Source organism: Camponotus vicinus, unplaced genomic scaffold, assembly GCF_025532165.1.
Source record: "Camponotus vicinus isolate PSW18456_S1 unplaced genomic scaffold, iyCamVici1.0 SCAF_12, whole genome shotgun sequence".
Classification (NCBI taxonomy): Eukaryota; Metazoa; Arthropoda; class Insecta; order Hymenoptera; family Formicidae; genus Camponotus; species Camponotus vicinus.
This window is the reverse complement of record NW_028141948.1, coordinates 17,653,278-17,678,546: the sequence shown is the minus strand read 5'-3', so window position 1 is coordinate 17,678,546 and position 25,269 is coordinate 17,653,278. Positions and strand designations below refer to the sequence as shown.

At 32.2% G+C, this 25,269-nt stretch overlaps 6 protein-coding genes across 22 annotated transcripts; 5 read left to right on the top strand and 1 right to left on the bottom strand.

Annotated features, from left to right (window-relative positions):
* Positions 1-896: 896 nt before the first annotated feature.
* On the top strand, positions 897-7,928 carry Dzip1 (DAZ interacting zinc finger protein 1). 5 transcript variants are annotated; one of them, XM_083085035.1, is made up of 9 exons: positions 897-1,009; positions 1,288-1,391; positions 1,464-1,831; positions 1,987-2,334; positions 2,406-2,522; positions 2,631-3,906; positions 3,975-4,515; positions 4,627-4,747; positions 4,831-7,928. In XM_083085035.1, the coding sequence occupies exons 2-9, from the start codon at positions 1,352-1,354 to the stop codon at positions 5,131-5,133; spliced, it is 3,114 nt and encodes a 1,037-aa protein (XP_082941161.1). In that variant the 5' UTR covers positions 897-1,009; positions 1,288-1,351; the 3' UTR covers positions 5,134-7,928. The 5 variants fall into 5 exon arrangements, with proteins under 5 accessions (XP_082941161.1, XP_082941160.1, XP_082941159.1 ...); XM_083085034.1 differs by having other exon boundaries at positions 897-1,027; XM_083085036.1 differs by lacking the exon at positions 897-1,009 and having other exon boundaries at positions 1,326-1,391; positions 1,464-1,531; positions 1,603-1,831.
* LOC145963285 (uncharacterized) lies at positions 5,432-11,775 on the bottom strand. Of its 8 annotated transcripts, none has more exons than XM_083085050.1 (13): positions 9,303-11,774; positions 8,946-9,227; positions 8,529-8,827; positions 8,234-8,438; positions 7,969-8,154; positions 7,641-7,856; positions 7,170-7,326; positions 6,779-7,089; positions 6,476-6,697; positions 6,241-6,402; positions 5,915-6,040; positions 5,659-5,825; positions 5,432-5,583 (listed from the first exon to the last, which is right to left on the bottom strand). In XM_083085050.1, exons 1-13 carry the CDS (start codon positions 9,405-9,407, stop codon positions 5,532-5,534), a joined length of 2,490 nt encoding a protein of 829 aa, XP_082941176.1. In that variant the 5' UTR covers positions 9,408-11,774; the 3' UTR covers positions 5,432-5,531. The 8 variants fall into 8 exon arrangements, 7 of the variants coding, with proteins under 7 accessions (XP_082941176.1, XP_082941174.1, XP_082941175.1 ...); XM_083085048.1 differs by having other exon boundaries at positions 7,951-8,154; positions 9,303-11,773; XM_083085049.1 differs by having other exon boundaries at positions 6,779-7,071; positions 7,951-8,154; positions 9,303-11,771.
* On the top strand, positions 9,876-15,667 carry LOC145963288 (uncharacterized). 3 transcript variants are annotated; one of them, XM_083085063.1, is made up of 5 exons: positions 9,876-10,057; positions 13,338-13,924; positions 14,189-14,355; positions 14,531-14,717; positions 14,843-15,667. In XM_083085063.1, exons 2-5 carry the CDS (start codon positions 13,352-13,354, stop codon positions 15,032-15,034), a joined length of 1,119 nt encoding a protein of 372 aa, XP_082941189.1. In that variant the 5' UTR covers positions 9,876-10,057; positions 13,338-13,351; the 3' UTR covers positions 15,035-15,667. The 3 variants fall into 3 exon arrangements, with proteins under 3 accessions (XP_082941189.1, XP_082941187.1, XP_082941188.1); XM_083085061.1 differs by having other exon boundaries at positions 9,876-10,227; XM_083085062.1 differs by lacking the exon at positions 9,876-10,057 and adding an exon at positions 10,471-12,370.
* Positions 15,668-15,989: 322 nt separating this feature from the next.
* LOC145963286 (succinate--CoA ligase [ADP-forming] subunit beta, mitochondrial-like) lies at positions 15,990-18,669 on the top strand. 4 transcript variants are annotated; one of them, XM_083085056.1, is made up of 8 exons: positions 15,990-16,466; positions 16,581-16,714; positions 16,851-17,110; positions 17,201-17,363; positions 17,437-17,704; positions 17,813-18,117; positions 18,194-18,313; positions 18,393-18,669. In XM_083085056.1, exons 2-8 carry the CDS (start codon positions 16,658-16,660, stop codon positions 18,591-18,593), a joined length of 1,374 nt encoding a protein of 457 aa, XP_082941182.1. In that variant the 5' UTR covers positions 15,990-16,466; positions 16,581-16,657; the 3' UTR covers positions 18,594-18,669. The 4 variants fall into 4 exon arrangements, with proteins under 4 accessions (XP_082941182.1, XP_082941184.1, XP_082941185.1 ...); XM_083085058.1 differs by lacking the exon at positions 16,581-16,714 and having other exon boundaries at positions 16,900-17,110; XM_083085059.1 differs by lacking the exon at positions 15,990-16,466 and having other exon boundaries at positions 16,476-16,714; positions 16,900-17,110.
* Positions 18,670-19,534: 865 nt separating this feature from the next.
* LOC145963287 (succinate--CoA ligase [ADP-forming] subunit beta, mitochondrial-like) lies at positions 19,535-23,812 on the top strand. The gene is made up of 7 exons (XM_083085060.1): positions 19,535-19,714; positions 21,146-21,405; positions 21,486-21,648; positions 21,730-21,994; positions 22,101-22,405; positions 22,479-22,598; positions 22,676-23,812. Exons 1-7 carry the CDS (start codon positions 19,649-19,651, stop codon positions 22,844-22,846), a joined length of 1,350 nt encoding a protein of 449 aa, XP_082941186.1. The 5' UTR covers positions 19,535-19,648; the 3' UTR covers positions 22,847-23,812.
* Positions 23,813-24,057: 245 nt separating this feature from the next.
* Positions 24,058-24,962, top strand: LOC145963280 (PCNA-associated factor). The gene is made up of 4 exons (XM_083085030.1): positions 24,058-24,205; positions 24,291-24,359; positions 24,446-24,582; positions 24,659-24,962. The coding sequence occupies exons 1-4, from the start codon at positions 24,169-24,171 to the stop codon at positions 24,737-24,739; spliced, it is 324 nt and encodes a 107-aa protein (XP_082941156.1). The 5' UTR covers positions 24,058-24,168; the 3' UTR covers positions 24,740-24,962.
* Positions 24,963-25,269: the final 307 nt, after the last annotated feature.

Below are 25,269 nucleotides of genomic sequence, written 5' to 3'. Positions count from 1 at the left end.
AAAAAAATCGCGGAAGAGAAGGGATAATAGAGGCTAAACGATAAATTAGAATGATGTCTGAATTGTTCCAGACATATTACATGAACATTCATTTATAACGTGCCTAGAATGTTTCTTTCGTAGAAGTGATATTTTAATATTAGAAAAAGAGAATAAGAGAAAGATAAGAGGAGCTCCGAGACGAATAAATTTTCTTGTCGATAAAATTAATATAATAAAGTAAATTTAAAGACTAATTCTTTATACATGGACAAAGTAATATATAAAATATCTATATTTATATAAATATATGCACATATATTGATTTAAAACACACACACACACACACATATATATATATACACACACACACACATATACATACATACATACATACATACATACATACATACATACATACATACATACATACATACATACATACATACATACATACATACATACATACATACATACATACATACATACATACATACATACATACATACATACATACATACATACATACATACATACATACATACATACATACATACATACATACATACATACATACATACATACATACATACATACATACATACATACATACATACATACATACATACATACATACATACATACATACATACATACATACATACATACATACATACATACATACATACATACATATTTATATACATATATATTACTTATATATATATTTAAAAAAAAAACATATATGTATTTGTTAAAGCAAAATAATTTATTGTTTATTAAATCTATTGTTTATTTGGAATGTATTATAATTTTTTATATTTATAATTTTTTCTTCGCACATTAATAAATTGATTTATTATTTTTTTTTAATTTAACCGCGCAAAATGGCGTAATAACGCTTAAAATCGTTATAGATGGCATTTGCAGCAGACGCTAAGTACAAAATACGGTACACTGCGCGTCAATGATCCTGTCCTACGCGGGACAAGGGGAGCGTAGAACTGGCCAATCAACTGGCAGCATAACAGTACATACAACGTACTATGTACAGACGCTAAGTTTTGTTTACATTTATATCACTTTATATCTTTTGACACTTGCAGTGTGTCATGTTAAATTGTAATTGTAAATGAAATTGTGCACAACAATATTATATAAATAATCATGCTTATCAGTGAAAATTTCCGACAAACATATAATCATGAATATATAAATACATATATATACGTGAACGCGGTGAAATAAGACCTTTTGTGTCATGCTATGTAAATAGATCTATCAAAATATAATGGCATTCTCATTTAGAGCCGGCACTAATTGGTGTCACGATTTTCCGAAACTGGCCAGAGAGTCAGGATTTTATTTTAATATGCATGGATCCAGAGTACGAGTTGATTGGAATCGCATAAGTATAAATTATTATTCAACTCATTGCCTTTATTATTACAAGTTACTAATTTATTTGTCTTTTTTTTTTACAGACACTATAGACATAGATAGACTCATACGCGAGAGGGATTTCTCCAGTATTGAGGAAAACATTAATAATGTAATAGATTATTCTCTGGAAAGCGAGTATGATGTCAAGATCTTAGATTCTAATTTTGTTAAATTATTCAGACTTGCACAACTATCGGTCGAGTATTTATTATATTGTAAACAGTATTTGGATCATAGCGTAATAATATTGAAAGATGAATTAAGACAGAAAATAGAACAAAATGTTAGTATGAAAAAAGAAATTACTACTTTGGAAGATACTATAAAAAATTTGAAAGATAAATCAAAGGAAAAACGTAAATTAATTGAAGCCAACATTGGTGAAATTTCCAATGGAGAAATTTTCAAGGTATAAAATGCTTTTTATATATGAATTGTTATTTATCTGTATATATAAGAATAAATATGAATAAATATAAATGAAAATATATGAATAAAATAAATTTTATTAATAATGTTTTAATTGATTATATTTTTCTTAAAACTGAATTGTTTATTTTATAGTGTCCACATTGCCCAAAAACATTTGTACGTGCTATATTTGTAAATGCTCATATAGCGCGCAAACATTCGTATGTATCAGACATGAGCGTAACATCACCTGTGCATGAACATTATCGAGTAGAAACGGAAAAATTACACAATGAGATAAAAACATTGAAAGAAAGACTCAATCAAACTGAAAGAGTAATAAGAAATGAGTCTGATAAATTGCTGGATAACACAGAGGATTACGCGAAAAATACAAGTAAAAATGAACATGATATCAACAAATTCGTTAGATTTCAAGAGCAAAGAAACTATCAAGAAGATATAAAAAGTTTAAAAAGCATGCTGTTTGATGAGATACGTGTAAGTTAATAATTTCATTTTTTTATAAAGTATTTTTTATAAAATAAGTATCTTTCTTTCATATAAAATAGGCACTAAGAGAAAAAGATCATGTCGTAAATGAGAGCATCTTGGAAACAAATATAAGAACTTTGATCAATCAACAAGAGAAAGAAATTGATGGTTTAAGAAATCAACTTCTTGAAAGAGTAAGAAAGAGAAATCCCTTTAATAATATCATACATTAAAAATCTTCTATTAATATCATATATTAAAATTATGTATCTTTTTCCAAAATTTTGCTGTCATTGTTTTAGTTGACTCCAGGTATGGAAAATATGCAAATTAAACTGCAAACTCAAGAAAATTATTGGAAAGCCAAGATAGAAGATATGGAAGCTCAACATCATCGGGATATCGAAAGATTGACCACAGAACTAAAAGTAACTCAGCAAACAGCTGATCGTATAAAGTCTGAGTATGCATCTAAAGTACATGATTTGGAAAAGCAGTCTATGAATCAATCCAACATGTTGGTGGAACAAAGAAAGCAATTAAATAATTTGTCACTTGAGATTAATAATTCACAAACACAGAGCAATAGTTATAAGACTAGGGAAAAGAGTATAGTAGAAGAATTCCGTAAATCTCCTTTGTTAAAAATAAGACGCGATAACAATTATAATGATACCGAAATTGATCGCAAGAATTTAAATAGTATTGAACATGCCGAGATAATCATTGAAGATGTCGGTAGTGAATCTAGTCAAGAATACAGAGATAAACCAATATCAATCGCAGTACAATACGAGCCTAATAAAAATGATTTTATAAGAAATAAAGATAACAAAAAACTTGATTCTAGCAAGATTGTGGAACATGCTATAAAATCCAATCTAAAAAATACAGAAAAAACAGAAATTAAAAAATTAAAACATAAAGTAAAACATGATACATTGAATGATGTAAATAAAATAATTGATTGTACAAGTAAGAGCTTCAATACCAAACAAAATATTTGTGTTAATGTAGATAGAAAGTACCTAGATATTACAAATGTTGAAAAAGAAAGAATATTACATTCTGATGATATGACAAATGATAAAAAATCTGAGTTTTTGGAAAAGCATAGTGTAAGTTCTATGACAGAGTCTGAATCTTCATCATTGATGTCAGAATCAAGATCTGATAGTGTGTGTGTTACAGAAGACGATGACATCACAGTAAAAAAATATGAAATACCTATAGTTAAGTCTCCCAGTATCAGAAAGATGTCAATACAAGAAAATGCACAAAGTATGTTAGATAACCGATTGAGAGATTTAGGAATTGATCCAGAGTGGCAGGGAATACCTGCAGCAACATTTAAGCAGAAAATGGAAATTATAAGACACCAGCAAAATATTAATGCAAAGAAACTAGATCGATACAATCAAATAAAACAAAAAATACTTGAAAATGTTCTTCAAAGAATATCAATAAATCGTAAAGAATCAAAATATTCTACGCTTGTGAAAAATTCTCCATCAAATAAATTAGGTACTCGAGTGAAATTAAAGGCTTGGAAAGCATTTAGCAGTCACAAAGACAACGGTAATTATATCATATATTTGCTGTATAAAATTTCTGGTATACAGAAAGTTAATATACTTTTTTTTTAGATAAATATACATCCATTCAGAGAACAGAAAACACAACGCCTTCGAAATTGCATCTAAGACAGAAGATTGACCTTCTTCCTAAAAGATATAAAGATGACGAGACGTATGAGAATACGCGCGAATCAAAGAGAAATGAAGCAGATATTTACGTCAGTCCAAAAGTGACTTCAGCATATTCAAAATTGATTCGAAATATTTCCTCCGCGAGTTCTATTGAATCTCAGGAAGATATAAAACAGATTCCGTCTACAAAGATAATTGTATCTGATATTAATGTGCGTAAAATAAATTCTCCGATCAGGAAACAAGTAGTGTCGAAATTTTCGGAAAATAACGATGCGGATAATACAATCATACAACAAGACGATTCAATTTTATCTCCGAAAAATAGTAAAAGTGTCCTAAAACCGATGAGTGGTTCAGTTGGTAGTTTGGTAAAGAAAAAAGTTTTATTCGATTTAAATGACAGAAAAGAGAGTACGATGTTGGAAACCGATCAAAGAAAGGATCAAATGAATAATAATGATTGGAATATTTCGAGGTATTATTATTTTATTATTATCTTCTTTTAATTTTATTCTATGTTATCTAAAAATATATCTAAAAATATTTTCAAATATATGTAACTAATTTATATTGTTTTTCTATTCAGTTCTCCTGGGAGGAGAGAATATGGATTACAGAAAGAGAAATCTATGAGCACGAGCAATATCATCTTGAAAACTTCGCAAAGCGATAAAATCGCGGAAATATCAAAGAAGATACAGGAACAAGTGAGAACACATGTATATCATACCATTCTATGTAAAATTGATACATTGTCGAAAATAACATTGTTATATAAAATATTTTTTAGTTGAGCATCGCAAGAAAGCCACCTGCAGGATCAGTTGAAACGATTTTTCGATCCAACACAAACTTACAGGATCTAGCAAACTATAATGCAGAAAATGATTTATTGAAATCGATCAGTCTTACGAGCTCGATCTCAGACAATCCAGTGCGAAATATTACGAGTCCAAAGGCGAAAGGTAGTATAGTTCCACAACCTGCCCCACGAACTCTGAAAGATAAAGACTTTACTATTGCCCAGCATAAAAGTGAATTGAAGTACTCTGATTTGGATTCGGATATAGATGAAATCTTACAGATGGAATAAGATGTTTTATATCAGGTATATACATATATATATCACTTTTTCTTTAAAATTTTTCGTTAAAATTTAAATATCAGCTTTTAAAGAAAAAGTGAAAAAAAATTATGCGTTAATTTTATCCAGGAGTGTGTATACACACACACACACACACCCATATAAATATATTGATTGTATATAAATTATCATCACAATCTCTTCCTCCGTTGATGTCACAGCTGATATAGATTTAATGTACAGTTTACTGTATAATTTTTATACACACATATATACATGACCAGTATATAAAAATACATGTTTACAAGTAAATAAACGAATACAAATTTTATATAATACATTTTATTTAATATGCACTTATATATGGCTTTTGTTGGGCTCTTTGGTTACATATTTTATTACATATTTTATTGCATTTTAAATATTGTTTGGTGTTGTAGTTTTGATGTTGACAAATTGCTGCAACAGATAAAGTGCTTTGTAGCAAATGAGGTTAAATTAAGACTTTTTGCAAAGATTGTATTATATACTGACCCTCTAATTTCATTAATGATATTTCCAAGTTCAATGGGAATTGCTGTCTGTCTAAAATGCTCCATTTCTGACAAAAAGATTGGTTTCTTATAAGGTTGACTCTTGTATAATTCATGAATGAGATCACTTAAGGAGTTAAAGGCTTGTGCATAATTATCCATGAGTAACTACAACAAAAAATAGTATCATAAAATTTAAAGTACAATTACATTAAGTACAATAAGACTGATATGTGAGAACAATGTATTGTACTCACTATCGAAGTAAAATAACCAGGATGACTTTCATGATAATCCAAGTACAATTTTCTAGTTTTTAGAACAAGTTCAACATATATATTTTTTAATATTCTTGCTTTTTCATGTATTGTCTTTTCTTGGTACTAATATGAAAGTTATATTCTGTTATTTACACTATGATACTTTCTCTCTTGGACAATTCTGAGCTATTCTTATTATTTCATATATTTATGGGAAATCTTTATTCAAATTTTGAATATTTCACGTATGAAAAAATTATACTCTATATCTTATATTGAAAAATAACAAAAGAAATTTTCTAAAAAATATTTTACATACGTACTATCTCCATTTCTTCTTCGGAAGACATCGATTCGCTAAGATCATTATTATTGAGTGTATTCTTTATCAATGTATTTCGACGACGTAACATTCTTGATCTATGCATTTTACGTTTCGTCTTTTCATCATCGATGATAATGTTTGAGTCCTCATCTAGTAATACCTATTTATCGATATCAATAACAAAGCGTTCAAAATTCTGTTTAAAATTCTACTTCATAGGCTTCTGTTCATACTTTTAATCCTTTTTCATCATGATTTTCTTCAGACAACAGATGATCGTTTTCACTTTCCGTTTTTGTGAGTGCACGTTTTGTTTCTTGTACCTCTAGTTCACTCCTTTGTATTATGATTTTCGGTAACATCGTTTTACTTTGCAATATTATATCGGTCGTTGTCGCCCCATTTTGCGGTCTTACGCTGACGCTGTGACTTGGAAATTCTAAACGGCACATTATCTAAATAATATATATGCATACATTTACAATTTTTATATAATTTTTTGCCTCTCATAGAAAATTATATTGGATGAGACAAACCTCGTTCAAAATTTCTTTGACGAAATTTAATATACAACTAGCAGTTTCTGCTTCCTTATCTTCCCAATATTTACCAATTTTAACAACTAACAAATTTTCCACGCTGTCCTTTATCCATGTGTGAACATCAAACTTCTCTTGTATCCACTCTTTGTGAAGATCCACACTCTGCGTGAGTACCAAAATCGGCTGGACGTTTGGATATCGTTTAGAGATTTCCGTAACCGCATATAGATTCATTTGAGTAAGCCCAACTTTATTTTCAGATATCAACAGACTGATTTGATTCGTATCTGTGAAAAAAATATATTCTATAAATGCATATGTATTTCTATAAATGTTTGTTTAATAATTTTATGCGGGTCAATCTAAGCAATATCACGTTACTAACGGAATCCATAACTTTCACCCAACAAATCTAAAATAACTAAAAATTCGCCACGTCGCGCTAAATCGTTAAATTCTTCCCGGTTTACAAGAATATAAGCGTTACGCTCGTCATCATATTCGCATATTTCTTTTGTAGTATGCCAACGACAGTATTTTATCTGCAAGAGGGAGATTGCATCTTTTTGCCTTAAAAATATTTAGAAAAATATGTTAAATATATATATATATATATATTTGGCATCCTTCTTCTTCAAATTTTGTTTTAAATTAAAAATGTTTAAATTTGAAAAAAGAGGAATACCAAGTGAACTATAAATAACGATTTTTTAGATATAAAAGTGCTATAACTCGAAAACGACTTATTTCCAGAACTATGTTTATATAGTTTTTCTTCCTTGTTTTTGGGTCCCGAAATACTGCGGGCGATTTTCCGGATACTGTATATATGTATGTATATTTATTTATTTATTACTTTATCAGGAATTGTTTGAGTCAGATACAGAGCCAATTCCATTTTCTTCAGCGCCGATGGTCCTGTTAGTATTATCAGAGGAGGACTGATTTCGTCATAAGGTTGCACATGATCGTCTGTTTTGCTGATATTTAACTGCTCCAGTAATATTAATTTTGCCACTTTACGGGCGGCTATCAAATCTATCGGCGATGCAAATAGTGTGGCTGATGTTACCTAAGAGATATCTGTGTGTATTCGATATGGTTGTACATAATGTATACTTGTCTATATATGTATATTTTTTAATATTGAGATTGCTTGATTTCACCTTTTCCGTCATAAATACCTCAACACCATCGATAAATCTAATACTGGGTATGGAAGATATCAGCATGTTTCGATAATTAGGCCATTTCGTGCAGGTGTTACCTGTCAAGTCTACTTCATCTATCATACCCTTCAGATTCAGTACTTCCAAAAGATCAGAAATTTTATTAAATTTTAAATCTATGTAACGTAAATTGTACGCATCCTAATTGTGACATGTAATTGCGTAATTATTTATTGAAACGAAATTTGTGAAATTTCGAATTTTCAAGTTTCGTGATTACTTTAAAAAATTTCAAAGTCGATAATCTATTGTATCCTAGAATTATTATTCGTAGGTGAGGCAACGTGTTTATGCCACGACCGGATATAGCGGATTTAAAGGACGTTATGCAATTGCCTTCTAAATTCAATTCCCGTATATTCAGACCGTCCAAATTTTTAATGCATTCGATAAGGTTGTAGGACAAGTTTAAATATTGCAAGTATCTAAAATAGATCAAGTAATGAAATGTACAATCTGTGCAAATACACACCTTATATGTCAATTATAATTATACCATATATATACACATATACCTTAAATTTTCTAAACCAGAAATGTTTTCTATAACGTTGTGAGATAAATTTAACTTGACAATACTCCAACAATTTTTTAAGCCACCTATATCCGTCATGCGATTGTATGATAAATTTACATAGGTAAGATACCAAGGAGGTGCGAAATTTGATAAACGTTTAATCTTATTGTGGGATGCGTTTATATACATCAGATATGGAAGACTGTCCAGGAATGATAAACATGATATATTGTTATACGCGATATTAATGTATTGCAAGTATCGATGATACTGCAACATAGTGACGTCTGTCAGATTCTGAAAAGAGAGAAGTAGCAGGAATAAAATGTAACATTTCTTTGGAAATTATCACTAATTTTTATTATTTAATTGTAAAGAGGAAGAGAGAGAAGGAGAAATATGAATTTTTTAATACCCTGTTCTTCAGGACACATTTACCGAGAATGTAAAGACCATTTTCGGGTGACTTTGTTAAAAAGGATAAACCGGTGCCTATTAATCTGTCGGACAAGACACCGCAGCATTCTCTATTATCGAAGGATATCTCGTTTGGTCTTATTTGTATCACGGGCGATTTGCTGTCTTCCCATAAGTCTGAATCCAGAGCATAGCCTCCCCAATCGCTATCGATAATTTGTCGTTTTTGCTCGTGATCAACAGAGACGGATTTGCATCCGTACGATTCAGATGCGCAGATCTTTGCAAAGGATGTAGAATAATTATTCGAATTGAAGTTTAATTAAGGAAAGCTACGAGAGACATAGAATAATACATTTGGAGCCGAAGCAGTCGACGATATTCGCGGAGAGTTTTTCATAGAAATATCTTGTAATTTTTCACACGAAACATTTCTACCCTCCAGACTATTTTCGCACATCTTATTGCTTTTAATATCTTTTATTATATTCGTTGGATATTTTTTTAAAATATATAAATTTCTCAATAATTATATGTAGGATATAAAAGAAGCGAAGATAGTTGATGCTTGCGTCAGTAGAAGTCTTCAGCTATTCTGAATAATCGAGAGATGGCTCTCGTTAAGTGCATCTATCGATAAAAAATATTAATTTAAAGACAGATATTTCATTTTTGCTTCAATTAATAAAACGTAATAAACCCGACTATTGAAAATGTCGATTAACGAGATTAAGTGAGGATTTGCGAAGTTGCAAGAATGTTTTCAATTGATGACAATTAAATCAGTAAGATTGAACAATTTCGAAAAAGAAAAAACCGCGCTTTTTAACGTAGCCATATTGCTCTTTGCGATTGGTCGTCCACCGCGCATCCCGCTATGCGCATCTCATCGCGTTACCTTTCTTGTATCTTTTCATGTTATTTCATAGGTCATTTCGGGTTTCGGCGCATTTCAGTTGATTTCCGGCCGCATCTCTCGTTTGGTGTATCGTGGTCTCGCGCGAAAGCTGTGTTGTTTGCGTTATAGTCGATTTACGGGTCGCGAGTGGACAATCGGACAAAAAGTTGAGCAAAAAGTGCGCGGATCAGAAGCACGTCATCGCGGAACGTGTAAATACGTGCGAGAAATCTTCGCATATATATATATATATATATATCTAGAATAAGACGAGAAAGAGAGGGAGAGAAAGAGAGAGAGAGAGAGAGAGGAAAAGAGCAAGAGCGAGAACGCAAGACTGCAAAAATGTCAGAGATTGACGCAAAAGTGAATATGTCGCTCGGTAAGTGGCCAGAGTCCCAACAATTTAACGATTTTGCCAGTAATCCTGGATGAACGTATAGCAGCGTACAGTTTGCAAGCACATTGTCCTTCTCCCCCAAGACCCATACGAATGATGAACGACAAAATGGCGTCAGCGTACATGTGCACATAGAGTATCTGCATTTGTTTCCTTTATATATCTGGTTTCTCACATCGTATCTCGTCTCTTCCCGACGAAAATAATGGAAGCGAGAAGGTACATAACGAAAACGACGATGATCTCTGCAAAGGCGCATTAACGCATTAAATGAAAAATAATCCTTAATATTCTTGAAGAAGAAACGATATAGCAAAATGGAGTTTGCCGCAATTTCCTTCTCACACTGTCGCTTTGCGTAACCGTAATCTTATTTTGTCGTTAACTCAACGATCGCAATCTCTTTCAAAGTCAGGTCGTGAATTTGTTGCAGTCAAAAAGGAAGGAGCAACATACTAGAGGAAGCGGTACGGGAATTTATCGTTCGTCTTAAACAATTCTAAGATTACTTGTAATTTATTTGGCTCTCAGGAAGAGAAGAATGCTGCTAATAAGTTGACGAAATACTAAGGAACGATTCGACTATCTATGCCAGGAGGTTTTCGTGAGAAGAATTATTTCGCTTTCGTCACATTCTGCAATTGCTGTTAGGGATTTTGCTGACTTTAGAAAGAGGACATCTACAAAGTACAAAGACGTTGATGTACGAGAAATGTGAAGTATCAAGAAGTGATTTTTTATCAGGGATATAGACAAAGAGTTTGTAAAAGCATTGATTTACATTTGTCTTAAGTCTATATAGTCTCTTCTATCTCCTTTTTCTCAGGAAAAAAGGAATATTTACGATAAGATGTATCGACAGGAAATTTGATAAAAACAGAATGGAGAATCAGGACTATCAGAATTTTTCTATGTATGGATTAACATATGGCGGAATTTTATATTGCTCTACATATGCTATACTTCTTAATCAACTGGACTTTGATCGCATAAAAATGGACACAAAATGAACCTATTATAATCATTTCAAAATGCACTATTATAATTATATTACGATTTTCTGCGATAGGAAATGTGCTGATAGGAAATGTGAATTAATATTACGTGTCATCATTTTGGGATATAACTCTATTTCGAAAATTATGGTTTTGCTTCGACTTCCAACAGTGAACTTTGATAATTCCAGCATCATCTAAGGATTACAGAGATAGAATCCGGAAATTGCAGTGGAGGGATCATCTTAATTTACGTTGTTACTGACAAACAATATGTTTACCATACTCAAAAGCCAAACCATGGACGATATGTCTACCGTTACAATTACAATTCATTGTAATACGTATCGCTAATTCTAGATTATTCCAATTTTAATCAATTAAAAATTATCGATGGATCAGAGAATGGTTCCTTAACAATATGATACCTCGAATATTATGACTTCGGTGCGCTTCCTTTTTAACAAAAGACAAAAGACCGGACTCACGAAAAGGAGTTAAAAGCACGCCATGCGATCGTGTATGACTCATCCTTGACGAAGATTTTACTTTCTCGTCACGCGCGGGACAAGCGCGAGATATTACGTAATATAATATTTTTATCCGTTGCATCGTCGAATCTCTTATCGACAAGCGACAAATGTGGGAAATGTGACACTTTCTGACGATGCACAATACGATTTTATCTGTCGACCATCGGCAAGAGGCTAACGTGTAACGGGAGCACGTTGCGCGCGCGAAGATTAGATTTATTTCGGTTTCATTTTACGACGAATACGTGTGAAGGAGAAACTGCAGTGGGATAAATCAAATCTGGATCAAGTCTTAATTTCGCTTCCTTAATCTATGGGACGACAAAGTTACTTCACTATATATAATATGTAATATTTACTGGCAATCTGAAAATGCAGATACTCTGTACGCAAGCTGATTTTAATATTGTTTTATGATGAGAGAGAAAATGCGCAATCTAATACTTGCAGACACTCCCTGGGAAGAAACTTGTATATTTATGAATTAGTTGTCTATATGAGAAATAAATTTAACAGGGCATTATTTACTTATGTGGGCTTCTTGAAAATCTTCTAAGGTCCAAGAAAAATATTTTAGAAGTATTGTGTATAGAAGAGGTAACAATCGAATCGGAGGACTTATTACAAGAAGAATTACGATTAGCTACTACATAGCTACTATTTAGAGCTCGTAGAAATTTATATAAAGAATGAAAGGAAGACAGTCACACAAAGAGAGGGGGAGAGAAAGAAACATAACTCGCAAGAAGTATAATTAATAATTTCTGCATGAGGAGCAATAATTAAGTGAAGAATTATGAACAGCAACATTTCCCTGATTGCACATCATTTCGGAATAATCCATAAAGCAGCGAATGACAAATGGAGATAAAAATTAATGAATACTGCAACGACGCGACGCGAAAATTTATGTTACACATGAATATCTTTTTAATAGTTTAATCGTGCTCCAAAAGAACATTACTTCTCTTAAATGAGATTATAAGAATGAATCATTTCTTTCGTTCTAAATTTTGTGCTATTTTATAAATACTTTACTTTTTATTAACTTATATAATTTTAATAGAATTTTGGTCAAGTAAAAGCGATTCTTGTATTCTTTCTTTTCCGCGAGTGTTTCTCTCTGAACTAGTATTCTTTTGATTATTTGATTATTTTTATATTGTAGTTTTATATTATAAAATTTTTTTCAGAAATAATTATATATTAACTTAACAATTAGAATCTTTTATATTTAATTTTTTTTATAATAAATTGAAACACAGATATAATCACAAAGATTCTATGTAACGCCTACGCAAGAATATCTTTGTAGACAAAGACTTTTGGAATTGTGAACACAATATGATATTTCTTCTCGTCAACGTTGGATACGTGCTAAAATGATAATTTGAAACGAAAAGTATTTATTTGAGAAATCGCGCTCCTCTGTTGGAATTAAAATGCATCGAGAATTCTATTATTAAACGTTTCGAATTACAGTTTCATAAACATTAGAGATCCACCATCTCGCCGTACGTTTGCCGTACGCTCATTAAATATTGCGCATTTTCTTCCTTTTAAGATGAAATCATAAAGATGGAGAAAAAGGAGAAAAAGAAAAAGAACGCGGCGGCGAATGGAAAAAGCGGCGGTCCCAAACGCAATCGTGGTGCTATAAGAAGCCGAGCCGGATTTAGAGGGAGAGGCGCAAGAATCAAACGGGGCAATGTCGGAGTCATCATGAAGAAACAGCAGCAGCAACAGACTTGGCAACGCAATGCGAATAATACGAATAACATTCGCGGTTTCGCCCAGAATCGCTTTAAGAAAAATCTCGCGAGATCGCGCAGCAATTTGAGTTTGAACCAGAAAACGAACGTGAGAGGTGCGTTCAATGTGCGCCGTGGCAGAGGCAATAGATTCTCCGGTTTGACTCGTAGCAGAAGTCGCACTAATCTAACGTTCAATCAGGGCGGCTTCTTTACGAGTAACAAGAGCCCGTTAAAAAGAACGAGCAGTTTGCCCAATCTACGAGATCCGAATTCTGTCCATAATCGCTTGGGATATCAAAGTCCCGCTCAGATTGCCTATCGGAATCGTGTGAAACGCGCGAAGCAGCTGCTGTTACAGAGACAGAATCAAAGGCTGAACTTGCAGAATCAATTCAGAGTGAGTTGAAAAAAGACACACATATATATATATATATATATATATATATATATATATATATATATATATATATATATATATATATATATATATATATATATATATATATATATATATATATATATATATATATATATATATATATATAGATATATATATATATATATATATATATATATATATATATATATACACACTATAACATGTGAAAATGATATATACAAGATACTAATGAGATATATATATATATATGTATTATTACAGCTGGCACAGACCGGACAAAAGACTCTACTCTCTATGCAACCAAGAACTTTGGGAAGGCAACAGATATTAACGTCGCAACGTCGCTTCACAACCGGTGGACTGCGATCCGATCAAATCGCTCGTGCGCAGAGACGGGCGCAATATGAACAAAAATTGATGAGAATGAAGTAAATTATAATTCGTCAAATGAATTTCACAGCTTGGTTATTCTTCCATATATGTGCAATCACAAATTGTAGAGAAAAATATCGATTTAAATTTTTCTAATCTAAATTTATTTCTCGATAATGTAGAAAAAATTAATTATCTTTTTGCGATGTCTTAAATACAATAATATTGTAGCTCTGCCCGATTGACTCCCACTCCAAATGTCAACTTCATGTGTACATTGGGAAGCGAGTACACACCTAACGCCACACGTCAACGATCACTCGCTCTCGCTCAGAGTCGACACACTGCGACCATTAGCATGCGACAACTGCCCAGAGGACGTTCGCCATACAGACAGAACGCACAGGGTGTAAATATGGTAATAATTTTGTTTTAAAGTTTTTTTCTCTTAAAGTATGTCTTTTTTTTTATCTTAAACATTCATTTTTGTAAATTCAAATACAAATAATATTTACGACAGATATATTTATCGTAATTCCCCAGGTTGGTCGAGCACCATTATTTGGCCGACAACGCTCGAGATCGAGGTCACGATCACGTTCAGGCACGCACAACACGACCACATCCGATTCCAGTGGAGACGTCGATGATCGCAGATTCAGCGAAGTTATGTACAGCCTATCGGGAAATCTTGGCGTTACAGGGCGAACTCTTAATGATCGGTTTAGCTTTTAACTAGTATATCGAAAACTTTATATTGAAAGATTTATTGATAATCTATTAATAATAATTTACTGGTAATATCAAAAACAAAGAGAGAGTAACTTTTGTTTTTTAATAACATAGATAAAAATGTTTCTTTTTCTATATAAACATTATTAATAACGATGCAATGCGCGCAATGCATTAATTAACACATCAAAGTATGCTTTTTTGTTTATTTTAATGCAAAAATTTAAAGCATCGCTTTTTAGCATTTGCACTGTTATGTGTACAAACTATTTGTAGGAAATATCACGAAAGGTAGCACTTTCATCTGAGATGTATGATAATAATACATATGGATAGTATGAAGAGGGATTTTCATCTATCATAATTAATGAAATCTCGATTTTTATCTGTGTGCAATACCTTTGTAAAATCTTCAGTATTTTTTATTACATGAAATATAGGAAGGAGAAGTATGTTATGTTTAAATACGTATAATAACATACACAGAGTGAAGTGAGAATTTGTTGAGAAATTCGATATTTAGGATGAAAGTAAATCTTTAGTGTATATTACACTTGAATGTGTGTATAAAATAGATTGCTAATATCTTTTGAATGTACTTTCTTCTTGCTTTAAAAAATATATAAATCTTGACTACTGGGGTTGTTTTCATCTTTTTAAACTGATAGCGTTCTGTTTGATTGAATTAAATATAAAGCTAATATATATGCGCACACACGTGTATAATTTCTGTTATTTAATTTATAAGAATATATAAAACATAATACGATAAAAAATGTAAATATATAGAGAAATTGAGTTAATTTATATGTATGTGTATATACATATATATACTTATATTTATGTTTCAATTTAATTATATAATTAAAATTATCCATGTAATAATCATACATGAAACACATATATGCATCAAAGTTATTCTTATTAAATTACAATCAGAATGTGATTTTTATATTGTATCACAAGATAGTAAAATATGTGTGTTATGTTTTATATAATTGAAAAGCTTTAGGTAAACAGCGATTGTAAAAATTTTCCACATATTTCATGGTAAATATTTTAAGAACTTATATAACGTAGTTAAGATATTTATATTACGTCATTGGCCTTTTTGCTTTTTCGGAGAATATGTATTTTTAACCAAAATATGGATTTATAAATGCTACATGAGCTCTTAATCCTATTTCTTCGAGATATAACGACGCAATTGTAGAGAAATTTGAAAAATGTGGAAGATATTTTTATAACATAAGCAGTGGATGATATTTTTAACACGCGCAATACGTTGATTTAAATATCATCCATGTATATGATGAATCGCGATTCATTTATCACCGTTGCAATAAAAACGAAATAAGCGTGATATGAACTCGTCACCTATTCGACCCTATTCAACTGAGTCTACACGAAGTATTCTCGCGAGCGAATTACTCTCGTAAGTAAATTAAAATTTTTTTACATACATATACATATGTATATGTATGTACAAGCAGAAAATTGTCTAACAAGGTTGTAAAAACGAATATTAAATCTAACAATCATTTTATAGGAATGTATATCGGCAATGACAATACACACATCGCGGGTGTCATATAATAAATAAATAAACTGTCACTAATTATCGTCATGTCGTTTATGATATCGTTTTTAACGGAAATATGCACTCGAGGAATAAATAAACAGGTGAAAATAATGTAACATTTAAAAAGAAATGTATAAATTCTCTAACTTTTCTATCAAATTAATTTAGAAATATGCGATATGTGTAAGTCGTGCATATGCAGATAATATTTATATAAAATACTTGGTTTTCATGTAGCTATTAGCGCGTAAAGTGCCGATCTTTAAACAACTAGTGCGAAATTTAGAGATACACGAACACATGGCGTACACTTTATTGAAGGAAGCCGGCATTCCTGTTCCGCCTTTTGGAGTAGCGAAGACACCCGACGAAGCCGCCAATCTGGCTAAGAATCTAAACACTAAAGATCTCGTACTAAAAGCACAGATTTTAGCCGGAGGTAGAGCAATGGGTCATTTTAAGGATAAAGATCTCAGTGGCGTTGTAATGTGCGAAACGTGAGTACAATGGAAATGTCATTAAAATGCTAAAAGAGAAACAATTGTAATCTACGGCAAGATGTCGAATAATCTTTCATTCTTTTACAGTCCAGAGCAAGTAAAGGAATTGACGAGCAATATGATCGGCAAAGTGCTCATAACTAAACAAACAGGTGCGGCCGGAAAGATATGTAATTCCGTGATGGTGACAGCACGCATGTTTCCACGTAAGGAACATTACATGGCGGTGATGCTGGAAAGTGCTTTCGATGTATGTACGTGCAAGCTAAAAATTATTCCTTCATCAGAGATAGTTAATCAGTCGCCGTTTTACTCTTTACAAGGGGCCCGTGTTAATTGTTTCCAAACAAGGCGGCGTAAACATCGAGGAGATCGCCGCCGTCAATCCCGAAGCCGTAACATACATACCGATCGACATAAGTAAAGGCTTAACGTCCGCGCAAGCGGACAGTGTCGGCGAGAAGCTCGGACTCGCAGGAAACAACAAAGAAATCGCATCGATTATCGCCTGTAATCTGTATGAATTGTTCGTCGAGAAGGACGCTCTGCTTGTCGAGATCAACCCGTTCGCGGAGGATATTTGTGGTCAATGTAAATAAAAAAAAAAGAATAGAAAAATATATAAGAATAAGAGCACGATTGTATATACCTTTTAAATGACAATTGATGAATAATGCGTTACTTTAATGTTTGTTGCAGATTACGCTCTAGATTGCAAATGTAAATTCGACGATAGCGCCGATTTCCGACAGAAGGAATTGTTTACGTTGAAAGACACGACTCAGATGGATCCGAAAGAGGTCGAAGCGGAAAAATACAATTTAAATTACATAGCTCTGGATGGAAATATCGGCTGTATGGTAAACGGAGCCGGTTTAGCTATGGCCACCATGGACATTATAAAGCTCTATGGTGGTACCCCAGCAAATTTCTTGGATGTCGGAGGTACCGCTACAATCGAGACTGTGACAGAAGGTTTCAAAATACTATCTTCAGACCCGAATGTAATTATGATGTGAAATTAAATCGACAATTAAATGACGCGATCGATTTGCGCTATCAATGGTTGGGATTTTCCAGGTGGAAGCTATTTTAATAAATATCTTTGGTGGTATAATGAGATGCGACATAATCGCCCAAGGAATCATCGATGCTTTTAAACAGTTAAAATTGCAGATACCTATAGTTGTGCGATTACAGGTGTGATTACTTTTAAAAATTATATTATCTATAAATGATATATTTTTTCTTTTTTACTAATTTGTTTTTTTTTTTGTAGGGTACTAATGTCGATAAAGCTAAAAAATTGATATCAGATGCTAAGTTAGAAGTCATTTCCGTGGATGATTTTGCACAAGCAGCCGAGACATCGGTTAAATTAGCATTGATGATGAATTTGGCAAAGTCTTTGAATTTAGATATTCATTTCACTGCTAAATTATCGGAAAAAATGAAAATTGCCGAAAAAAGGAAGAAGTGAAATAACTTTGGAACAGTTTACAAAATGTTTTATACTTGTATATCTATGAAATATATCTTTTTGTATATAAAAGACACCATATTGTGTGCTGGCTTTTGTTTTATGCACATGTGGGTGTAAGACTAATTGGACTAGCTATGTATAATTGTATTTAACTCTATCCGAAAAAGGAGTGATTTAAAAAGTTTCTTCGTGTAATATGCTTTTAAAAATTCAAATAAAATCTCGAATTATTTCAAAATATTTTGAAAAGTGGGGCAAGAGTATATACATCAGAAAAGTATAATTGATAAAAAGATGACAAAAACTAAAATTTTTAACATTTTCGATTATCAAATTATGATTGATAATTATGATTCTATAATTATCAGTATTCGGTAATTAAATTGATTTTATCGATACTATTAATTTAAAAATTTAAATTGAACATCGAGAAAGAACCAAAAAGATCTAACAGCGTTTTTGAGTGAAATTTGATCGCTCTGAGAATGCAATTAATGACGTCATAAATTTCGTTTTGGATTATAAGGAATTATTAAATTAATCAATGAAATACTACGAGTAAGCGTTTAATTGATTAATCAGGCCAAAGAATTTTGTGCTTTAAGGCCAAACTTTAAAACAACGTCAAATAGCATGTACTTTATATTTTATTAATTAGATTCAAAATTCATTTTTTTTCAAACATGTTTATGGCAATTAAGTTTAATCGCTCTCAGAGCGATCATTCAAAAATGTTATAATTAGTACAAAAGTGGTGTGAATTAAATTTTTAAAAAATTCGATCCAGGAATTTTTTAAACCCTCAAAGCTCTATTACAGATCTTTTAGAGATACATCGAGCTATTTTCCCCCCGCAAATTCAACCGGCGCGAAAACTGCTTGTTTGGCGCTGCATGATTCGTCATTGGATCGGATCAGTTACATCCGCGAGTCTGCGTGGCCCGGATCGGCTTCTGCGTCATATTTGCCCGAGAGAAACGTCAAGCTTTTGAGGTGGGGGCCACGAGGGCGAAGCTTGTACTTGGCAGTCTACGGCTGTCGCTTAGGCAAAGATGGCTACCATGTTGTCGCGGACAGTTTCGCTCGCGGAGAGTCTCTGCCGATTGAACACTCCTAAGGTACGTCAGATCGATCGGTTTTCGCGTGTACGATTTTAATTATGTGTCTACCGCAAGATTGAAAGAAACGCGCAAAGTCCCGACAGTCACAATGACGAATCGATGGGAAGGAAAGAGAGATAATGAGAGACGGAGAGAGAAAAAGAGAGGCAATCGCCATACTGGAAACGGCTGTAGTCTGCTAAATTGAGCGCCAGGGTCGCGAATGATTTGAAGCCCAAGGATCTCGGAGGCGAGATTTTTTTTCCCGAAAAATCGACCTGACAATTATGCAACTGCGCGGAAAATATACTCGCGGATTGTTCCCTCGCTGAGCGCGATGTCCCTTCTCCATGATTACGTTTAGTCGAATTATGTACATATTCGTACGCGCAAGAGAACACTTGTTAAATGAGATTGAGCACTCGAACTGTCAATGATGCGATCGTCGTTCTATTTTGGGACGAGTACATTTAATAAAGATTTAAATTTTCAAATAGCGAGAGAAAAAAATATTGACGATCGTATACTTGTTTTCTTTATCGGAATTGGCATTTGTCAGCGGCTTTGAAATTTATAAAAACAATATATATTATTAAATGCTGATACGCACATGGTTGACAGTTGTCAAAATTTATAACTTATATATTTAATGATATATAATTTGAATTTTTAATTAAGAAAATGACTATGTACATATACATGTCTGAATTATTGACAGTAGAGAATTGATTTAGAGTATTAATTTCTTTCTGACATCAATCTTTTTTCATTAATCATATAAAATTTAAGTGTTGCATATATTCATATATTTTGTAATATTTTCATGCATATATTTTATAATATTTTATTAACATTCTTTATATTAATTTTATTAATAAAAGTATTTTATTTAATCTTGAGTGAAATATATAAATATAATAATAATTTGTAAAAGGAATATTTGTTTTTTTAATTATCTAAAAGAGATTTGTCTCAACATTCTACTTTAGAGTTACGGCAATAAATTGATAAAAACTAATTTGTCAGTTAAAATCTATTACACAATTTACTTTATTGTATATGAAGTATTATTGCCAAAGTCCTATACATAATATATGCAATATCAATACATAGTTCATAGATCATGTGGCCTTCAAGTATAGATTTATATTTAAATCTCTATACATACATTAATCATATTACACATTATAGTGACAGATTCTAATTCATGTAAACTTTAATCTACTCATATTTTATACATATAAAATATGACATATCTTGATATAAATGAATAATTTATATGAACAATATTTTCAATTTTTTTTCTTATCCTTTTTATCAATGTAAATTTTGACATATATATATTTTTTATCAGTATAATGACAAAGACTAATGGAAGTCAAAATTATATTTGTTATCCAAACAAACGTAAGAGTGATTACATCACAAATCCTTCCTTCTTTCTGTCAGATATTGGCATGCAAGACTAACTTGGCGAAACAACCAATCAGGAATTTAAATGTACATGAACACATCAGCTACAGTTTGCTCAATGAAGCCGGCGTACCTACTCCGAAATTTGGCGTTGCCAAAACTGCCGATGAAGCAGCCAAACTCGCTGCCAACTTGAAGACGAAAGACATTGTCTTGAAGGCCCAAGTTCTCGCTGGTGGCAGAGGGAAGGGACACTTCAAAGGAACGAATGTCAGTGGAGTGAAGATGTGTGAAACGTAATTATGATATATACAAATAATTGTACACAATATATACATTCAGTGTTATTGAACTTATTATCGTCGCTTTTGTGCAGCCCAGAAGAAGCCAAGTCATTAGCGAGTCAGATGCTAGGTAAATTACTAATAACTAAACAGACCGGCGAGGCCGGCAGGATATGTAACGCCGTGATGATCACGCAACGTATGTTTCCCCGTAAAGAATACTATCTTGCTGTCATGATGGAAAGAGCCTTTGGTGTAAGTTTCGCAAAGAAGTGATTAACAAATATTGACATTGCGTACAGACAGAAGAATTTTATAAAATATTTTTTATTTCAGGGTCCCGTCATTATAGCTTCCAGCCAAGGTGGAGTAAATATTGAAGAAGTTGCTGCTACGAATCCTAACGCAATCATGTATGAACCTATCGACATCAACAAAGGAATTACAAAGGAGCAAGCAGAACGCATAGTCACCAAGCTCGGTCTTGATAATGTGAAGGATTATATTTCCAATATAATTCTAAATCTTTACCAAATGTTTCTCAAAAAGGACGCTCTTCTTTTGGAAGTGAATCCTCTCGCAGAAGATATTAATGGGAATTGTGAGTCTGAGATCTTTCTCTCTCTTTCTTTTTTTTCTTCATAATATTTTATTATCTTATAATTTACAATTATTTTTATGATTCACAAACTTACATACTTTTTTAGATTTTGCTCTGGATTGCAAGTGTCGATTTGATGACAACGCCGAATTCAGACAAAAAGAGCTATTTAGTCTCAGGGATTGGTCTCAGGAGGATCCCAAGGAAGTCGAGGCTGCGAAATTCGATTTGAATTACATTGCGCTCGATGGCAATATAGGTTGCATGGTGAATGGTGCTGGGTTAGCTATGGCTACTATGGATATCATAAAATTACACGGTGGCGAACCGGCTAATTTCCTCGATGTTGGTGGTGGTGCATCGGCTTCTGCAGTGAAAGAAGCATTCAAAATTATCACTTCTGATTCACGAGTGAGTGTGTAATGTCACTGTGTTTATCTGTGATTTAATATATAATTTATATATTTTTTTTTCTTTTATATAGGTTCATGCTCTTTTAGTTAATATTTTTGGAGGCATCATGAGATGCGACGTCATAGCAGAAGGTATTATCGCTGCGACTAAGGAATTAAGTTTAAAAATTCCCGTCGTCGTAAGATTGCAGGTATAATATTTGCGATGCACTTTGTTTCGTAAATAATTATGAAATGGTACCAAAAAATACGTTTCGTGCTTTGACAGGGTACCAACGTGGACGAAGCCAAAGCTCTAATCGCTAATGCGGGTTTAAAAATCGTGCCAATCGACGATTTGGATGAAGCAGCCCGAGTTGCAGTGAAATTATCGACTATTGTTAAATTAGCACAATCTGAAAATCTCAGTGTAAATTTCGAAATACCAGCAATTTCATAGATAGCGAAAAAAATGATGCAAGTTATTGAAGAATATTGACGAGAATATACTCAATATGTTGTATTGTTAAATTATTTCACAAGAAATCGCCTGAAAGTAATAATTACAATAATAACTTTATACATGTAATAATATATTCTCGCGTTATAGATTAACATTTCAAACACAATTCTTTAATTTTTTGTGTAATTTGTAGAGTGAATAGCCATAGAATGTACAGCCTTGGATATGTCTATTTTACAAAAGCGATATGATGGCGGATATATTTAAAATTTGAAAGACAAACTATGGGTGGATTATTATTATATATACGCGATATGTAATCAATTTTTCTCTTTAATATAACTGCAAACATTTATAATACTGTAAAACTGTGAAAGATTATACAAAGACATAATTTATCATTTATCCTATAGGACTCTGTGATTCAGTATTAAGATATTAAGTTGTATAATATATCTCTATTTTTCCTTTTGAACAACCACACTATGCACAGCTGTACGTTTTACAGGGTGTTTAAGGATAATGAAGTGTTAAGCATAGACACACGTTTATTCATTTCAAAGTGAAATTTTTCATGACAACTATTGAAAACAAAAAGCTTTGTTTAATGTATTATATGCATGTAACGATATACAGTGCATACATAAATTATTTTATATAATTTTCATTCGTATCTTCGTTTCTTCAACGAACAACCGAGTCATATTCCCGACTGCAATGCTAATGTCAAGAAAAAATTTCATATTGCAAATGATTGTTGAACTGAATGATGAAATATATATATAGACACACATACATTATATGCATATTTATTCTCTCTGTAAATTCGTGAAATTGTATTTATGCTAAAACTGTTGACGATACCAGTGTCAAGTATCGTGAGCACTTTAAAAATTTCTGTAAATATACCGAGCATTGCTTGCTCTTCTAATCATTAAATAAAATGTAAAACATGACATGATTCTCAAGATCTTGTCTTTGCAAATAGATCAATTATGCGATTTGAAATACTCGTACTTGTCTCCTACAGATAATAAAATTATAAGATTAACATCGATGGCAATTTAATCTCCCTCGTGTATATTCAAGTTTATATATTTCGGTGAAGAGATTTTTAAATGTTATTTTGTATTTCGCGCTTTAGAAAAAATCCCTTAGAATTGCGAAACTAGTAATACTGACTAATGCTTAATTTGGTCACACTGGATTTCAAATTTCATAACGATATTTTGGCAAGTAGCTCAATATCATTTCGAAAGTTTGTTTCTGCGACTTTGCATAGAAATCTCTTTGAATTTTCGCATATTAATGTTAGAAACATGGTGAGGACAAAGGCGGACAGAGTGCCCTCAAAAGGTGGGAACAAGAATATTTTTGACTAATCTTATTAACGAATTGCACACGCGAATGTTATTGTTTGTTGAATGTCGTTTGTTTACAGCTGTAGCCAGCAAGGCGCCTAGAAAAGCTAGCACAGGTACTCCTGTCAGGAAAAATAATGGCAGAAAAAGTATGGCATGTTCCACACATTCTCTTCACATATTCTTCTAATGTTGGTAAAAAACAGACGTTAAAGAGAACATTTATTATTCACAGATGTAGGAAAAAGCCATGGAGGTGGAAATCCCTATCATCCAAGAGACACTCCAGAATGGCAGAAACCCATCACTTCCTTTATGAATACGAGTTCAAAAACAACTACGAGCAATGCATCACCAGGAAAAGAAAAAATTGTAAATATATAATAAGTCATGCTTATGCTAATTTCCTTGCTTTTTAATTTGTATAAAATACTTTCTTTCGCTTTAGGAAAATCAGGCTTCAAGCTCAAACTGTGAGGACCTAAATATTGAGGAAAGCACAGCGGAAGAAGACAGTGAGACTGATTAAAACATTCTCTCTTATTCCATTTTCCATATTTCTCTAATATTTTACTGTTAAATTATTTATATATTTTAATTATTCAACTGTTACATTCTCTCATCCTATATTCATATGATTTAAGTAGTTAGGTATTACATACAAGTACAAAAACTAGACAAATTTTTCATTTTACTGCTGTAGAGTGGCAGTTTGTACTCACTATTATAATAAGTGTTATTTTTCAAATTGTAAATAAATAGAATAGCAATCGACTTGCATTCTTAATTTTTATAAGTAAGAAAATAGTGATAGCGCGCATCATCACGCTAATTTTAATTATTCAAAACTGTTAGAATTTTGGCACTCATTTCGAAGTTTGTTTTTCTTTGAAACACAACATGAGTAAACACCCCAATTCCTGCTGCTTCCGACCGAGAATCTGTAATCGTGAGAGTGAAAAACGGGAAATCAGGGGCTTCGTGACTTATCACGATGCCCCTGATAGATATAGAATAAATCATTGGTTATAGATATAGAATAAATCATTGGTTGTAATT

Excerpts from the sequence above, each read along its gene's own strand:
- Dzip1 (XM_083085032.1), top strand. The coding sequence starts at position 1,271 with ATGGCATTCTCATTTAGAGCCGGCACTAATTGGTGTCACGATTTTCCG. Across the intron at positions 1,392-1,463 it reads AGTTGATTGGAATCGCATAA|ACACTATAGACATAGATAGA; the intron begins GTATAAATTATT and ends TTTTTTTTACAG. Across the intron at positions 1,832-1,986 it reads CCAATGGAGAAATTTTCAAG|TGTCCACATTGCCCAAAAAC; the intron begins GTATAAAATGCT and ends TTTATTTTATAG.
- LOC145963285 (XM_083085048.1), bottom strand. The coding sequence starts at position 9,407 with ATGTGCGAAAATAGTCTGGAGGGTAGAAATGTTTCGTGTGAAAAATTA. Across the intron at positions 7,327-7,640 it reads CTCAAACAATTCCTGATAAA|ATAAAATACTGTCGTTGGCA; the intron begins GTAATAAATAAA and ends TCCCTCTTGCAG. Across the intron at positions 6,041-6,240 it reads CCGAAGAAGAAATGGAGATA|TACCAAGAAAAGACAATACA; the intron begins GTACGTATGTAA and ends CTTTCATATTAG.
- LOC145963288 (XM_083085061.1), top strand. The coding sequence starts at position 10,191 with ATGTCAGAGATTGACGCAAAAGTGAATATGTCGCTCG. Across the intron at positions 13,925-14,188 it reads ACTTGCAGAATCAATTCAGA|CTGGCACAGACCGGACAAAA; the intron begins GTGAGTTGAAAA and ends GTATTATTACAG. Across the intron at positions 14,718-14,842 it reads ACGCACAGGGTGTAAATATG|GTTGGTCGAGCACCATTATT; the intron begins GTAATAATTTTG and ends GTAATTCCCCAG.
- LOC145963286 (XM_083085056.1), top strand. The coding sequence starts at position 16,658 with ATGTCGTTTATGATATCGTTTTTAACGGAAATATGCACTCGAGGAATA. Across the intron at positions 17,111-17,200 it reads GGCGTTGTAATGTGCGAAAC|TCCAGAGCAAGTAAAGGAAT; the intron begins GTGAGTACAATG and ends ATTCTTTTACAG. Across the intron at positions 18,118-18,193 it reads TACTATCTTCAGACCCGAAT|GTGGAAGCTATTTTAATAAA; the intron begins GTAATTATGATG and ends GGGATTTTCCAG.
- LOC145963287 (XM_083085060.1), top strand. The coding sequence starts at position 19,649 with ATGGCTACCATGTTGTCGCGGACAGTTTCGCTCGCGGAGAGTCTCTGC. Across the intron at positions 21,649-21,729 it reads TGATGGAAAGAGCCTTTGGT|GGTCCCGTCATTATAGCTTC; the intron begins GTAAGTTTCGCA and ends TTTTTATTTCAG. Across the intron at positions 22,406-22,478 it reads TTATCACTTCTGATTCACGA|GTTCATGCTCTTTTAGTTAA; the intron begins GTGAGTGTGTAA and ends TCTTTTATATAG.
- LOC145963280 (XM_083085030.1), top strand. The coding sequence starts at position 24,169 with ATGGTGAGGACAAAGGCGGACAGAGTGCCCTCAAAAG. Across the intron at positions 24,360-24,445 it reads GAAAAATAATGGCAGAAAAA|ATGTAGGAAAAAGCCATGGA; the intron begins GTATGGCATGTT and ends TATTATTCACAG. Across the intron at positions 24,583-24,658 it reads CACCAGGAAAAGAAAAAATT|GAAAATCAGGCTTCAAGCTC; the intron begins GTAAATATATAA and ends CTTTCGCTTTAG.